Source organism: Oncorhynchus clarkii, chromosome 25 (assembly GCF_045791955.1).
Source record: "Oncorhynchus clarkii lewisi isolate Uvic-CL-2024 chromosome 25, UVic_Ocla_1.0, whole genome shotgun sequence".
Classification (NCBI taxonomy): domain Eukaryota; kingdom Metazoa; phylum Chordata; class Actinopteri; order Salmoniformes; family Salmonidae; genus Oncorhynchus; species Oncorhynchus clarkii.
The window spans coordinates 21671713-21688823 of NC_092171.1; the positions used below are offsets into that span (position 1 = coordinate 21671713).

Genomic DNA, 17111 nt, shown 5'->3' on the forward strand with positions numbered 1-17111 from the left:
TATTTCACTTATGGGATCCTTCTCCAGCGTATTCGTTTGAAGCCTTTATTACACTACACCAGCCATGATTGGCTGGACATCGAGACGTGTGCGTCGGGAAGGGTGTCCCTCCTACCCTATAAAAGGTTCAACACTGTGTCTCTTGAGTCATTCAAAAATATGCGACACCTCTTCCTCGCTCATACAAGGAGGGGGTGGTCTGGTGAAATACCTCACTCATAATATCAGAGAACCGGGGTTGCGGTCGTAACTTAAAGTTCTCTTTCAAGTATTAGTTTCGGTAGTTCACTTATGTGATATAAGGGGCAGCAGGCAGTATTAAAGTGGGGGAATGTATACATGTGGACGCGTGGGCACTCATGTGCCAATGCGTCCACTCCCATCGGTGCATACCGATCCCTCAGGGAAAAGAACAGTGGACACTGAGTATTCTCCATTGATGCATAAAGATCCACTGCTGGACTGCCGAAGTGCATCCAAACCTGATTGGCTACCTCTGGGTGGAGCTTTCACTCTCCGTGTAGAGTGTTCCCCCTGGAAAGTAAATCTGCCCCCAGAATCAGTACTCATGGTACATGAGTAGCTCTCAGTGACTGGAGATGCACACTGCTCCACATAATCAGTGTGTGTAAGTGAGAGGATCGCAGTCCCCCTTATTTATGTAAGCCACGACAGTGGTATTGTCTGTTCTGACTAGAACATGAAGACCCACCAGAAATGGGAGGAACAACTTTAATGCTAGGGACACTGTAAGGAGGTCCAGGCAGTTTATGTCCGGTGTTTCCAGAGGTGCAGTGCTACCATGCAGTCTATGGAGATCTGTACATGTGATGTTTGTGACATATTGGGCTCAGACCTAGAGAAGAGACCCAGCGTTGAAACCCTCTCATATTCTTAATGGGGTGACTACTCAAGCCGATGCCATCAAACCTATTGAGGAACAATAAATAAAAACAGCAGCCTCAGGCGTGTTTTGAAAAAGACTAGGTTCCCTCTGAGAAACAGTGCTAGGCAAAATTGGAATGTACTTATACGTTTCACTGAAAGGCGAGCTTTGAATGATACCGAATCTAGGATTAAACCTAGGAAAGAGATTGCGTGGGAATGCCAGGTGTTCCAATTGTAGCTGACTGTGTTCTAAGACCTCTTGTCTCAATTGCTTGCACAACAGACAATTATCTATCTACAGTTGAAGTCGGAAGTTTACATACACTTAGATTGGAGTCATTAAAACTTGTTTTTCAACCACTACACAAATTTCTTGTTAACAAACTATAGTTTTGGCAAGTCGGTTAGGACATCTACTTTGTGCATGACACAAGTCATTTTTCCATCAATTGTTTACACACAGATTATTTAACTTATAATTCACTGTATCACAATTCCAGTGGGTCAGAAGTTTACATACACTAAGTTGACTGTGCCTTTAAACAGCTTGGGAAATTCCAGATTGTCATGGCTTTAGAAGCTTCTGATAGACTCAGGAAGGAGACGTGTTTTGTCTCTTAGAGATGAACGTACTTTGATGCGAAAAGTGCAAATCAATCCCAGAACAACAGCAAATGTGTCACTTTCTGACCTTAGTTCCTTTGTTTTGTCTTTGTTTTAGTATGGTCACGGCGTGAGTTGGCGTGGGCAGTCTATGTTCTTTTTTCTATGATTTGGGATTTCTGTGTTTGGCCTGGTATGGTTCTCAATCAGAGGCAGCTGTCAATCGTTGTCCCTGATTGAGAACCATACTTAGGAAGCCTGTTTTCACCTTTGAGTTGTGGGTGATTGTTTTCTGTTGAGTGTTGGTATCAGCACCAGACAGAACCGGGTTCTCTTTATTGTTTTTGTTCAGTGTTCATTTACTTTATTAAAAAGATGGACACTTACCACCTTCTTCCACCAACAACGGCCGGGACAAAATGACCCTGTGAAGATGCTTGAGGAAACGGGAACAAAAGTATCTATATCCACAGTAAAACAAGTTCTATATCGACATAACCTAAAAGGCCGCTCAGCAAGGAAGAAGCCACTGCTCCAAAACTGCCATAAAAAAGCCTGACAACGGTTTGCAACTGCACATGGGGACAAAGATCGTACTTTTTGGAGAAGTGTCCTCTGGTCTGATGAAACAAAAATAGAACTGTTTGGCCATAATGACCATCGTTATGTTTGGAGGGAAGCACGGGGGTGGCAGCATCATGTTGTGGGGGTGCTTTGCTGCAGGAGGGACTGGTGCACTTCACATAATAGATGGCGGGAAAATGATGTGGCTATATTGAAGCAACATCTCAAGACATCAGTCATGAAGTTAAACTTGGTCGCCAATGGGTCTTCCAAATGAACAATGACCCCAATTATACTTCCAAAGTTGACTTAAGGACAACAAAGTCAAGGTATTGGAGTGGCCATCACAAAGCCCTGACCTCAACCCTAAAGAAAATTTGTGGGCAGAACTGAAAAGGCGTGTGCGAGCAAGGAGGCCTACAAAACTGACTCAGTTACACCAGCTCTGTCAGGAGGAATGGGCCAAAATTCACCCAACTTATTGTGGGAAGCTTGTGGAAGGCTACCTAAAACGTTTGACCCAAGTTAAACAATTCAAAGGCAATGCTACCAAATACTAATTGAGTGTCTGTAAACTTCTGACCCACTGGGAATGTGATGAAAGAAATAAAAGCTTAAATAAATCCTTCACTCTACTATTATTCTGACATTTCACATTCTTAAAATAAAGTGGTGATCCTAACTGACCTAAGTGTAACGGTTGTCTTCGGTGGAAGGGGAGGAGGACCAAAGCGCAGCGTGGTATGTGTTCATGATATACACTGCTCCAAAAAATAAAGGGAACACTTAAACAACACAATGTAACTCCAAGTCAATCACACTTCTGTGAAATCAAACTGTCCACTTGGGAAGCAACACTGATTGACAATAAATTTCACATGCTGTTGTGCAAATGGAATAGACAACAGGTGGAAATTATAGGCAATTAGCAAAACACCCCTAATAAAGGAGTGGTTCTGCAGGTAGTGACCAAAGACCACTTCTCAGTTCCTATGCTTCCTGGCTGATGTTTTGGTCACTTTTGAATGCTGGCGGTGCTTTCACACTAGCGGTAGCATGAGACGGAGTCTACAACCCACACAAGTGGCTCAGGTAGTGCAGCTTATCCAGGATGGCACATCAATGCGAGCTGTGGCAAGAAGGTTTGCTGTGTCTGTCAGCGTAGTGTCCAGAGCATGGAGGCGCTACCAGGAGACAGGCCAGTACATCAGGAGATGTGGAGGAGGCCGTAGGAGGGCAACAACCCAGCAGCAGGACCGCTACCTCCACCTTTGTGCGAGGAGGAGCAGGAGGAGCACTGCCAGAGCCCTGCAAAATGACCTCCAGCAGGCCACAAATGTGCATGTGTCTGCTCAAACGGTCAGAAACAGACCCCATGAGGGTGGTAGTATGAGGGCCCGACGTCCACAGGTGGGGGTTGTGCTTTCAGGCCAACACCGTGCAGGACGTTTGGCATTTGCCAGAAAACACCAAGATTGGCAAATTCGCCACTGGCGCCCTGTGCTCTTCACAGATGAAAGCAGGTTCACACTGAGCACGTGACAGACGTGACAGAGTCTGGAGACGCTGCGGAGAACGTTCTGCTGCCTGCAACATCCTCCAACATGACCGGTTTGGCGGTGGGTCAGTCATGGTGTGGGGTGGCATTTCTTTGGGGGGCCGCACAGCCCTCCATGTGCTCGCCAGAGGTAGCCTGACTGCCATTAGGTACCGAGATGAGATCCTCAGACCCCTTGTGAGACCATATGCTGGTGCGGTTGGCCCTGGGTTCCTGCTAATGCAAGACGATGCTAGACCTCATGTGGCTGGAGTGTGTCAGCAGTTCCTGCAAGAGGAAGGCATTGATGCTATGGACTGGCCCGCCCGTTCCCCAGACCTGAATCCAATTGATCACATCTGGGACATCATGTCTCGCTCCATCCACCAACGCCACGTTGCACCACCAACTGTCCAGGAGTTGGCGGGATGCTTTAGTCCAGGTCTGGGAGGAGATCCCTCAGGAGACCATCCGCCACCTCATCAGGAGCATGCCCAGGCGTTGTAGGGAGGTCATACAGGCACGTGGAGGCCACACACACTACTGAGCCTCATTTTGACTTGTTTTAAGGACATTAAATCAAAGTTGGATCAGCCTGTAGTGTGGTTTTCCACTTTAATTTTGAGTGTGACTCCAAATCCAGACCTCCATGGGTTGATAAATTTGATTTCCATTGATACTTTTTGTGTGATTTTGTTGTCAGCACATTCAACTATGTAAAGAAAAAAGTATTTAATAAGAATATTTCATTCATTCAGATCTAGGATGTGTTATTTTAGGGTTCCCTTAATTTTTTTGAGCAGTGTATTTTAATGAAATATCACTGGACACAGAAAACAAAAGGAACAAGATAAATAAATGAAAACCGACACAGTCCTGTGTGGAACAAACACTGACATTGAAAAATAATCACCCACAAAACACAGGTGGGAAAAGGCTACGTAAGTATGATTCTCAATCAGAGACAACGAACGACACCTGTCTCTGATTGAGAACCATACCAGGCCAAACACATAAACACAACATAGAAAAAATAACATAGACTACCCACCCCAACTCACGCCCTGACCAAACTTAAACAAAGACATAACAAAGGAACTAAGGTCAGAACGTGACACTAAGACAGGGATTTTTTACTTGGATTAAATGTATTTGGCTAAGGTGTATGTAAACTTCCGACTTCAACTGTACATCATCAGCCAAATGCCCCTCTCTCTGAGTGGGGCTATGGCTGCCTCGGCACACTTCGTAAAGACACAAGGTGACAGTGAGAGTCTGAAAGGGAGTCCCAGAAAAGCGAATCTGAGAAATTTCTTGTGAGGAGGGTATATTGAGATGTGAAAGTAAGTGTCCTTCAGGTCGACGAATACGATCCAATCCCCTGGTCGCACAGAACGTAGCAGAGCAGTGTGTGTGTCAACATTCTGAACATGTACTTTCTCATGTGCCTGTTCAGAACACGTAGATCTAGGATCGGGCGTATGCCGACCCCCTTTTTTGGAACCTGGAAATAGCTTGAGTAAAAACCGCAGTAGCTTTGCTTGGGAGGAACAATTCTTATTGCCCTTTTCCCTATTAGCGATGTGATTTCCTCCCGGAGTACACACGCTGATTCCTGAGTGTATATGATTCCATTGAATTGAGGCGGGGTGACAGCGAATTCTAGTCTGTATTCCCTGTCTATCGTGCCCTGTACCCAGTTTGACACTGCTCATGCCAACCAGTTCTCTCTCCGCTCCAAGAGAGGGCTGACCGGGCTTCCCCCCACGTTCAGCCAATCATGGCTGGTGTAGTGTAACAAAGGCTTCAGACGAATACGCTGGAGAAGTATCCCATAAGTGAAATAGAGAAACGAATACTTGAAAGAGAACTGTTAAATAACACAAGTCATTCTCTCTCCATCTCTGTGTGTAGTGTCTAGCTGCAGGCTCCATCATCATGAACAGGGAGATCGAGAGCATGGCCATGAGGCCTCTAGCCAAGGACCTGACCCATAGTCTGGAGGAAGTCCGAAACATCACGAGAGACCAGGCCCTCAGAGACCTCAACTTATACACCGACCGCATGAGGGACGCGTTACGCCACTTCGACAGCCTCTTTGCTGAGTTTGAGCTCAGGTAGCTATAGGACATCAACATCTTTAGCTTTTGGACATCATCAACAACAATATATTTGACTGTATTTACGTATTTTGTTTTACACAATTCCCTCTATCTCCTCTTCTGTCAGCTATGTGTCAGCCATGGTGCCTGTGAAGTCTCCCAAAGAATACTATGTTCAGCAGGAGGTGATTGTGCTCTTCTGTGAGACTGTGGATAGGTGAGTTGTATGCAGGGGCAACAGAGGAATAGAGACAAGTGATGTCACAGGAGATGCAGGGTTTAGTACATTTTTTAAGTGGTTGGCCAATATTATTTCACATCCTCTCGTCTTTGTTGTTTTTGTCTCAGGGCGCTCAAGCTGGGCTATCTCAGCCAAGACATGATCGATGACTATGAACCCGCTCTGATGTTTACAATCCCCAGACTAGCCATTGTGTGGTAAGTGTTTTCTCCTCTGTCTCCATCTTCCTCTTCTGCCTAGAAGTCTCTGATACTAATAACATGTTATAATCCCCCTGTCTCTCTCTCAGTGGTCTGGTGGTGTACGGTGAAGGTCCACTCAACCTGGATAGGAAACCAGAGGACATGTCTGAGCTCCTCCGGCCTTTTCGCACTTTACTGAAGAAGATCAGGTACCGTTAAGAGGATACACATATAGATTGTCCTCTGTATTTAATCATAGAAAATAGCTCTGTCATTCACAACAATCTTTTGAACATCAGTCTCAAGAACCTGGGCAAACAATCTAAAGGTCATGGGCCACTACCATCCTCATTGAGTGATCATTTTAGGCTGGTAAGTATGTTGTTAAGGTTGTGTTATTCCCATAGGGACCTGCTGCAGACCCTGTCAGAGGAGGAGTTGTTGACGCTGGAGCGGAGCCTTTGTATCTCTCAGGATGGGGAGTTCCCCTTGGTCCCTAAATGCCCCCCCACACCCACCCCAAACCCCACCATTGCCCCAGACCTCCCTTCATCCAGCAGCCCCACCAGCGACACTGGTGAGGAGTGGAGCGAGGAGCAGAGAGTGCAGCAACAGGAGGTGCTGTCTCTGTGCATCTCCCACATCCAGGAGGAGGAGGACAGGGAGTGGGAGGAGGTGAAGCGGGCGAGGGAGCAGGGTTCTCTGTGTGAGGAGGTGGAGGAGGCAGACCTGGCCTGCTCCATGCAATATGATGAGGAGGAGATCGAACAGCTCAACATGATGGTGTACCGTGTGGGGGATGAGATGTCCACGCTGCTGTCCCCTCCCAGCCAGGGCCAGTCCCCGGCCCACCGCCCCAACAGAGGGGGCTCCAGCGGGGGCTCCAGCACCGAGGCCTCCCCCCTCCGGTTCCTGGTGAGCCGGGGAAGGACAGGTCTCTACCATGAGGAGGAGGACAGAGTCTTCTTCATGGAGGACCTGGACGCAGGAGGGGACATTGTGACCAGCAGCCGTTTGACCTCGCCTTCCAAAGCCCCTCAGCCCTCCTTGCCTCAGCCCCACAGACCTGGCCTCCTGACAGACTCAACCAGGAATGGCTGGTCCACTGATGCTCAGTCAGATCCATCCCAGCAGCCCCAAAACATGCCCCCACAGTGCCCAAACACCAAGCGACCAGGCCCCACCCCCGGCCTGGAGCCCTTGCCCTACACTAACGGCTGGGAGGTGGGCCTGGAGGGAGGCGAGACTGCTGAAGTCATTGCACACCGTATGGGAGGGATGAAGCTCTCGGCCACGGTCATCTTCAATCCCGGCTCCCCCAGCCTGACTGAGCTGGCTGTGGACAAGCTGCTCCTGCCCCGCCCCCCCCCTTCCTCAGCTACAGAGCCCTGCGGCCCCCTGGTGGCCACCCACTGCCTGCTCAACTCCTGTGTCTGCTGCGGCAGCTGTGAAGACGGCCATGATGACACCCTCACCATGGACAACACAGGGCTGGGGATGGACCTGGGGTTGGACAAACACTGCAAGCCCCATCCGCCACACAGCTCTGTCATCCAGTCCTCTGCCTGTCGCCTGGCCTCCTCAGGACACAACTTACATAGGAAGGGGGACTCTCCCCCCCAGCTGACACCCCCCTCCTCCCGCTGCTCCTTAGAGCCTCCTCCAGGGGAGGAGGAAGGGGACCAGCGCTGTGACAAGTGCCTGGTGGTGTTGGCCCCGGGATCTCAGCAGGGCCTGGGCCAGGACAGCAGCCCCAATGGAGTAAGGGGAGCCCCAGAGCCCTGTGTCCACCAGTGGAGGACAGTGAGGAGGCCTCAGGCCAGCGGGGGAAGGGACAGGACGGAAACCAGACAGACAGAAGGGGAGTCCAAGGAAGAGAGCAAGAAGAACACTAGGTATGCGCATATGTACTATAGGTGTGTGTTTGGGTGATGTATTATCAGCGCTCCCCTTCAAAGCAGGTAGGCCTCAACAACAGTCATTTACATATCTGTGGAAAGCAAACTTCCTCCATGTCTCTCTGGCTAATTGAACCCAGAACTTGTCATCCACTTGTTGTTTTATGTTCTAGTTGCTATTTGCACTTGGCTTTATGCTACTTTTGTGCCTATCATAATGTTCACAGATCCCGTTTTATGTTGCCCATATGTTATCGGTTTATTATTTTATTTAATGATTTATTCCCAGTTTTTTCCAGGACTCTCCTCTCAGCTCAGTCTCCAGTAGTGACTGTGAGAGTGTGTCTGTCACCACATGTAGTCTGTCCAGCAGTGCTTACACAGCCAGGTAACCGCTGGCCGTGTGTGTGTTTCTGTTTCGTACATCCCCATGTTACAGCTTATGTTATTACTATGACCCTTGCTCATCTCTATTTCACTCACTTTGAGATTGAAATCAACCAAAACCCCTATAGTACGATGCATATTCAAGTGCAGTACACAATATGCTGGTGAACAGTGTTTCTGTGTTTATAACAATGACAATATGACAGTACCTCCTCTCTCCCTCCATCCTCCCTCTCCCTTCACTGGATCTCTCTCTCCCGTTCTCACTCTCTCTCTTGCACCTGCGCTCCCCCTCTCTCCTCCAGCCCTGTCAGCAGTCTTACCACGAGCTCAGGGATGTCAGAGGATCTGGACCACCATGAGATCCAGCTGGCCCTGCAGGCTGCTAAGATGGCCGCCAGGAACAAGATCCGCTCGCGCTTCCACAGCAGCAGTGACCTCATCCACCGCCTCTTCGTCTGCATATCGGGTATGACACACTCCCTCTCTGAGGGTATGACTATCTGTCCAAGGATATTACTCTCCAAGGGTATAGCTGTGGTTTGATGGGGTAAATCAGTCTATGTTTCTCATGTTTTTCTTTCTTTTTACTCTGAAAGACAATGAAATCATGCTTTTGTTGCTTAACCAGTATGCACTCCTCTTCACTCCACCCCATAGTGCTTCTCTATTTATTACAAAGGATTTGCTAGTCTTACAAGAAGCTAAAATGACTATGTAGGCTGATGACTACACATCAGCACCCACAGCCAGTGAGCTCACTGAGACGCTTAGCAAGGAGTTACAGTCAGTGTCAAAATGGGTAATGACCAAATAACTGGTCTTAAATACATCTAAAACCTTCCTCTTAGACCACAACCTCAGCTGTAGTTTGACATAAAGGCTGTGCCCATTGAAGAAGTTGAAGTCCTAGGAGTAACATTGGATAGTCCGTTATCACGGTCAAGTCATATTGACAAAGTTGCTGTGATGATGGGGAGAGGTAGGTCTGTTTTATAAAAATATTTTCTGTGTTTTTGACACACAGATCAACTAATTGTTCAGGCTCTGATCTTGTCCCATCTTGATGACTGTACGGTAATGTGGTCAGGTGCAGCAGAGAAAGACCTTGTAAAACTGCAGCGGGCTGAAAACAAAGCAGAACGCCTTGCCCTTAACTGTACACAGAACTAACAACAACATGCATGATCGTTTTTCATGGTTGAGAAATTGACTACTACTATTGACTAGGAAACGTGTGTGTTGGAAATGCCTAAACACTTGTATAATCTATTTGCATACACTTCAAACAGACATACATACTCCACCAGACACTCCACTATGGGTTTCTTCACGGTACCCAAACCAAAAACAGATGGAATGCGTCGCTCAGTTATGTATAGAGCCATGACATCGTGGAATGATCTGTCACCAGAGGTTACTCAGTTATGTATAGAGCCATGTCATCGTGGAATGATCTGTCACCAGAGGTTACTCAGTTATGTATAGAGCCATGACATCGTGGAATGATCTGTCACCAGAGGTTACTCAGTTATGTATAGAGCCATGTCATCGTGGAATGATCTGTCACCAGAGGTTACTCAGTTATGTATAGAGCCATGACATCGTGGAATGATCTGTCACCAGAGGTTACTCAGTTATGTATAGAGCCATGACATCGTGGAATGATCTGTCACCAGAGGTTACTCAGTTATGTATAGAGCCATGATATCGTGGAATGATCTGTCACCAGAGGTTACTCAGTTATGTATAGAGCCATGACATCGTGGAATGATCTGCCACCAGAGGTTACTCAGTTATGTATAGAGCCATGACATCGTGGAATGATCTGTCACCAGAGGTTACTCAGTTATGTATAGAGCCATGACATCGTGGAATGCTCTGTCACCAGAGGTTACTCAGTTATGTATAGAGCCATGACATCGTGGAATGATCTGTCACCAGAGGTTACTCAGTTATGTATAGAGCCATGACATCGTGGAATGCTCTGCTGTCAGAGGTTACTCAGTTATGTATACAGCCATGACATCGTGGAATGATCTGTCACCAGAGGTTACTCAGTTATGTATAGAGCCATGACATCGTGGAATGCTCTGTCACCAGAGGTTACTCAGTTATGTATAGAGCCATGACATCGTGGAATGATCTGTCACCAGAGGTTACTCAGTTATGTATAGAGCCATGACATCGTGGAATGCTCTGTCACCAGAGGTTACTCAGTTATGTATAGAGCCATGACATCGTGGAATGATCTGTCACCAGAGGTTACTCAGTTATGTATAGAGCCATGACATCGTGGAATGCTCTGTCACCAGAGGTTACTCAGTTATGTATAGAGCCATGACATCGTGGAATGATCTGCCACCAGAGGTTACTCAGTTATGTATAGAGCCATGACATCGTGGAATGCTCTGCTGTCAGAGGTTACTCAGTTATGTATAGAGCCATGACATCGTGGAATGCTCTGTCACCAGAGGTTACTCAGTTATGTATAGAGCCATGACATCGTGGAATGCTCTGTCACCAGAGGTTACTCAGTTATGTATAGAGCCATGACATCGTGGAATGCTCTGCTGTCAGAGGTTACTCAGTTATGTATACAGCCATGACATCGTGGAATGATCTGTCACCAGAGGTTACTCAGTTATGTATAGAGCCATGACATCGTGGAATGCTCTGTCACCAGAGGTTACTCAGTTATGTATAGAGCCATGACATCGTGGAATGATCTGCCACCAGAGGTTACTCAGTTATGTATAGAGCCATGACATCGTGGAATGATCTGTCACCAGAGGTTACTCAGTTATGTATAGAGCCATGTCATCGTGGAATGATCTGTCACCAGAGGTTACTCAGTTATGTATAGAGCCATGACATCGTGGAAAGATCTGTCACCAGAGGTTACTCAGTTATGTATAGAGCCATGACATCGTGGAAAGATCTGTCACCAGAGGTTACTCAGTTATGTATAGAGCCATGACATCGTGGAATGCTCTGTCACCAGAGGTTACTCAGTTATGTATAGAGCCATGACATCGTGGAATGATCTGTCACCAGAGGTTACTCAGTTATGTATAGAGCCATGACATCGTGGAATGATCTGTCACCAGAGGTTACTCAGTTATGTATAGAGCCATGACATCGTGGAATGATCTGTCACCAGAGGTTACTCAGTTATGTATAGAGCCATGACATCGTGGAATGATCTGTCACCAGAGGTTACTCAGTTATGTATAGAGCCATGTCATCGTGGAATGATCTGTCACCAGAGGTTACTCAGTTATGTATAGAGCCATGACATCGTGGAATGATCTGTCACCAGAGGTTACTCAGTTATGTATAGAGCCATGACATCGTGGAAAGATCTGTCACCAGAGGTTACTCAGTTATGTATAGAGCAATGTCATCATGGAATGATCTGTCACCAGAGGTTACTCAGTTATGTATAGAGCCATGACATCGTGGAATGATATGTCACCAGAGGTTACTCAGTTATGTATAGAGCCATGACATCGTGGAATGATCAGTCACCAGAGGTTACTCAGTTATGTATAGAGCCATGACATCGTGGAATGATCTGTCACCAGAGGTTACTCAGTTATGTATAGAGCCATGACATCGTGGAATGCTCTGCTGTCAGAGGTTACTCAGTTATGTATAGAGCCATGACATCGTGGAATGATCTGTCACCAGAGTTTACTCAGTTATGTATAGAGCCATGACATCGTGGAATGCTCTGCTGTCAGAGGTTACTCAGTTATGTATAGAGCCATGACATCGTGGAATGCTCTGTCACCAGAGGTTACTCAGTTATGTATAGAGCCATGACATCGTGGAATGCTCTGTCACCAGAGGTTACTCAGTTATGTATAGAGCCATGACATCGTGGAATGCTCTGCTGTCAGAGGTTACTCAGTTATGTATACAGCCATGACATCGTGGAATGATCTGTCACCAGAGGTTACTCAGTTATGTATAGAGCCATGACATCGTGGAATGCTCTGTCACCAGAGGTTACTCAGTTATGTATAGAGCCATGACATCGTGGAATGATCTGCCACCAGAGGTTACTCAGTTATGTATAGAGCCATGACATCGTGGAATGATCTGTCACCAGAGGTTACTCAGTTATGTATAGAGCCATGTCATCGTGGAATGATCTGTCACCAGAGGTTACTCAGTTATGTATAGAGCCATGACATTGTGGAAAGATCTGTCACCAGAGGTTACTCAGTTATGTATAGAGCCATGACATCGTGGAATGCTCTGTCACCAGAGGTTACTCAGTTATGTATAGAGCCATGACATCGTGGAATGATCTGTCACCAGAGGTTACTCAGTTATGTATAGAGCCATGACATCGTGGAATGATCTGTCACCAGAGGTTACTCAGTTATGTATAGAGCCATGACATCGTGGAATGATCTGTCACCAGAGGTTACTCAGTTATGTATAGAGCCATGACATCGTGGAATGATATGTCACCAGAGGTTACTCAGTTATGTATAGAGCCATGACATCGTGGAATGATCTGTCACCAGAGGTTACTCAGTTATGTATAGAGCCATGACATCGTGGAATGCTCTGTCACCAGAGGTTACTCAGTTATGTATAGAGCCATGACATCGTGGAATGCTCTGTCACCAGAGGTTACTCAGTTATGTATAGAGCCATGTCATCGTGGAATGATCTGTCACCAGAGGTTACTCAGTTATGTATAGAGCCATGACATCGTGGAATGATCTGTCACCAGAGGTTACTCAGTTATGTATAGAGCCATGACATCGTGGAATGATCTGTCACCAGAGGTTACTCAGTTATGTATAGAGCCATGACATCGTGGAATGATCTGTCACCAGAGGTTACTCAGTTATGTATAGAGCCATGACATCGTGGAATGATCTGTCACCAGAGGTTACTCAGTTATGTATAGAGCCATGACATCGTGGAATGCTCTGTCACCAGAGGTTACTCAGTTATGTATAGAGCCATGACATCGTGGAATGATCTGTCACCAGAGGTTACTCAGTTATGTATAGAGCCATGACATCGTGGAATGATCTGTCACCAGAGGTTACTCAGTTATGTATAGAGCCATGACATCGTGGAATGATCTGTCACCAGAGGTTACTCAGTTATGTATAGAGCCATGACATCGTGGAACTCAGTTATGTATAGAGCCATGACATCGTGGAATCTGTCACCAGAGGTTACTCAGTTATGTATAGAGCCATGACATCGTGGAATGATCTGTCACCAGAGGTTACTCAGTTATGTATAGAGCCATGACATCGTGGAATGATCTGTCACCAGAGGTTACTCAGTTATGTATAGAGCCATGACATCGTGGAATGCTCTGTCACCAGAGGTTACTCAGTTATGTATAGAGCCATGACATCGTGGAATGATCTGTCACCAGAGGTTACTCAGTTATGTATAGAGCCATGACATCGTGGAATGCTCTGTCACCAGAGGTTACTCAGTTATGTATAGAGCCATGACATCGTGGAATGCTCTGTCACCAGAGGTTACTCAGTTATGTATAGAGCCATGACATCGTGGAATGATCTGTCACCAGAGGTTACTCAGTTATGTATAGAGCCATGACATCGTGGAATGATCTGTCACCAGAGGTTACTCAGTTATGTATAGAGCCATGACATCGTGGAATGATCTGTCACCAGAGGTTACTCAGTTATGTATAGAGCCATGACATCGTGGAATGATCTGTCACCAGAGGTTACTCAGTTATGTATAGAGCCATGACATCGTGGAATGATCTGTCACCAGAGGTTACTCAGTTATGTATAGAGCCATGACATCGTGGAATGCTCTGTCACCAGAGGTTACTCAGTTATGTATAGAGCCATGACATCGTGGAATGATCTGTCACCAGAGGTTACTCAGTTATGTATAGAGCCATGACATCGTGGAATGCTCTGTCACCAGAGGTTACTCAGTTATGTATAGAGCCATGACATCGTGGAATGATCTGTCACCAGAGGTTACTCAGTTATGTATAGAGCCATGACATCGTGGAATGATCTGTCACCAGAGGTTACTCAGTTATGTATAGAGCCATGACATCGTGGAATGATCTGTCACCAGAGGTTACTCAGTTATGTATAGAGCCATGACATCGTGGAATGATCTGTCACCAGAGGTTACTCAGTTATGTATAGAGCCATGACATCGTGGAATGCTCTGTCACCAGAGGTTACTCAGTTATGTATAGAGCCATGACATCGTGGAATGCTCTGTCACCAGAGGTTACTCAGTTATGTATAGAGCCATGACATCGTGGAATGATCTGTCACCAGAGGTTACTCAGTTATGTATAGAGCCATGACATCGTGGAATGATCTGTCACCAGAGGTTACTCAGTTATGTATAGAGCCATGACATCGTGGAATGATCTGTCACCAGAGGTTACTCAGTTATGTATAGAGCCATGACATCGTGGAATGATCTGTCACCAGAGGTTACTCAGTTATGTATAGAGCCATGACATCGTGGAATGATCTGCCACCAGAGGTTACTCAGTTATGTATAGAGCCATGACATCGTGGAATGCTCTGTCACCAGAGGTTACTCAGTTATGTATAGAGCCATGACATCGTGGAATGATCTGCCACCAGAGGTTACTCAGTTATGTATAGAGCCATGACATCGTGGAATGATCTGTCACCAGAGGTTACTCAGTTATGTATAGAGCCATGACATCGTGGAATGATCTGTCACCAGAGGTTACTCAGTTATGTATAGAGCCATGACATCGTGGAAAGATCTGTCACCAGAGGTTACTCAGTTATGTATAGAGCCATGACATCGTGGAAAGATCTGTCACCAGAGGTTACTCAGTTATGTATAGAGCCATGACATCGTGGAATGCTCTGTCACCAGAGGTTACTCAGTTATGTATAGAGCCATGACATCGTGGAATGATCTGTCACCAGAGGTTACTCAGTTATGTATAGAGCCATGACATCGTGGAATGATCTGTCACCAGAGGTTACTCAGTTATGTATAGAGCCATGACATCGTGGAATGATCTGTCACCAGAGGTTACTCAGTTATGTATAGAGCCATGACATCGTGGAATGATATGTCACCAGAGGTTACTCAGTTATGTATAGAGCCATGACATCGTGGAATGATCTGTCACCAGAGGTTACTCAGTTATGTATAGAGCCATGACATCGTGGAATGCTCTGTCACCAGAGGTTACTCAGTTATGTATAGAGCCATGACATCGTGGAATGCTCTGTCACCAGAGGTTACTCAGTTATGTATAGAGCCATGTCATCGTGGAATGATCTGTCACCAGAGGTTACTCAGTTATGTATAGAGCAATGACATCGTGGAATGATCTGTCACCAGAGGTTACTCAGTTATGTATAGAGCCATGACATCGTGGAATGATCTGTCACCAGAGGTTACTCAGTTATGTATAGAGCCATGACATCGTGGAATGATCTGTCACCAGAGGTTACTCAGTTATGTATAGAGCAATGACATCGTGGAATGATCTGCCACCAGAGGTTACTCAGTTATGTATAGAGCCATGACATCGTGGAATGATCTGTCACCAGAGGATACTCAGTTATGTATAGAGCCATGACATTGTGGAATGCTCTGTCACCAGAGGTTACTCAGTTATGTATAGAGCCATGACATCGTGGAATGATCTGTCACCAGAGGTTACTCAGTTATGTATAGAGCCATGACATCGTGGAATGATCTGTCACCAGAGGTTACTCAGTTATGTATAGAGCCATGACATTGTGGAATGCTCTGTCACCAGAGGTTACTCAGTTATGTATAGAGCCATGACATCGTGGAATGATCTGTCACCAGAGGTTACTCAGTTATGTATAGAGCCATGACATCGTGGAATGATCTGTCACCAGAGGTTACTCAGTTATGTATAGAGCCATGACATCGTGGAATGATCTGTCACCAGAGGTTACTCAGTTATGTATAGAGCCATGACATCGTGGAATGATCTGTCACCAGAGGTTACTCAGTTATGTATAGAGCCATGACATCGTGGAATGATCTGTCACCAGAGGTTACTCAGTTATGTATAGAGCCATGACATCGTGGAATGCTCTGTCACCAGAGGTTACTCAGGCAAAAATAAAAATAAAAAAACATCTTGTATCACATCCTCTCCTCTCTCTATAGATCTAATTGAACTGTATATATGAATAGTGTGTAAATGGTATTTTTGTTGTCCCTTGTTGTCTTTCCAATATATAGTACTTTGTCATGAATTTGTGCGTTTTATGTCGACCACGGGAAGAGTAGCTGCTGCATGTGCAGTAGCTTATAGGGATCCTAATTAACTAAACTCCAAAGGTTTTACACTGTGTTCCACAATACATTAACCTACTGGGCTTTGCTCTTATCACATGTACCACATTTGCACCTGTTTCCTTGCCTCTCACTGGTTCCTCTTGACCCCCAGGTGTTGCTGACCAACTGCAGACAAACTACGCGGCTGACCTTCGAAGCATTCTGAAGACACTGTTTGAAGTCATGGCTACCTCTGAGCAGGGAGACAATGACAAGCAGAAAGGTGGGAATCTTTATATTGACTTGCAGTAATGCCAAGGATCTTAGTGTACTTATCCCAGTATGTTATTCTGTAATGTACTGTATACTGACAGAATGACCATGGTTATGTCACAGCTGTGCTCTGTGTGG

At 46.0% G+C, this 17111-nt stretch overlaps 1 protein-coding gene across 3 annotated transcripts in view; it reads left to right on the forward strand.

Moving 5' to 3' along the window:
* Nucleotides 1-17111, forward strand: part of LOC139384012 (zinc finger, FYVE domain containing 28) — a 55800-nt gene that overhangs the window by 35857 nt on the left and 2832 nt on the right. For 2 of the 3 annotated variants that reach the window (XM_071128639.1, XM_071128640.1), the window contains exons 4-11: nt 5507-5709; nt 5822-5911; nt 6043-6132; nt 6225-6326; nt 6525-8012; nt 8305-8403; nt 8708-8871; nt 16873-16983. In XM_071128639.1, coding sequence (XP_070984740.1) covers nt 5507-5709; nt 5822-5911; nt 6043-6132; nt 6225-6326; nt 6525-8012; nt 8305-8403; nt 8708-8871; nt 16873-16983 — 2347 coding nt within the window. The remainder of the gene's footprint in view (nt 1-5506; nt 5710-5821; nt 5912-6042; nt 6133-6224; nt 6327-6524; nt 8013-8304; nt 8404-8707; nt 8872-16872; nt 16984-17111) is intronic. The other variant, XM_071128641.1, reaches the window with a different exon arrangement.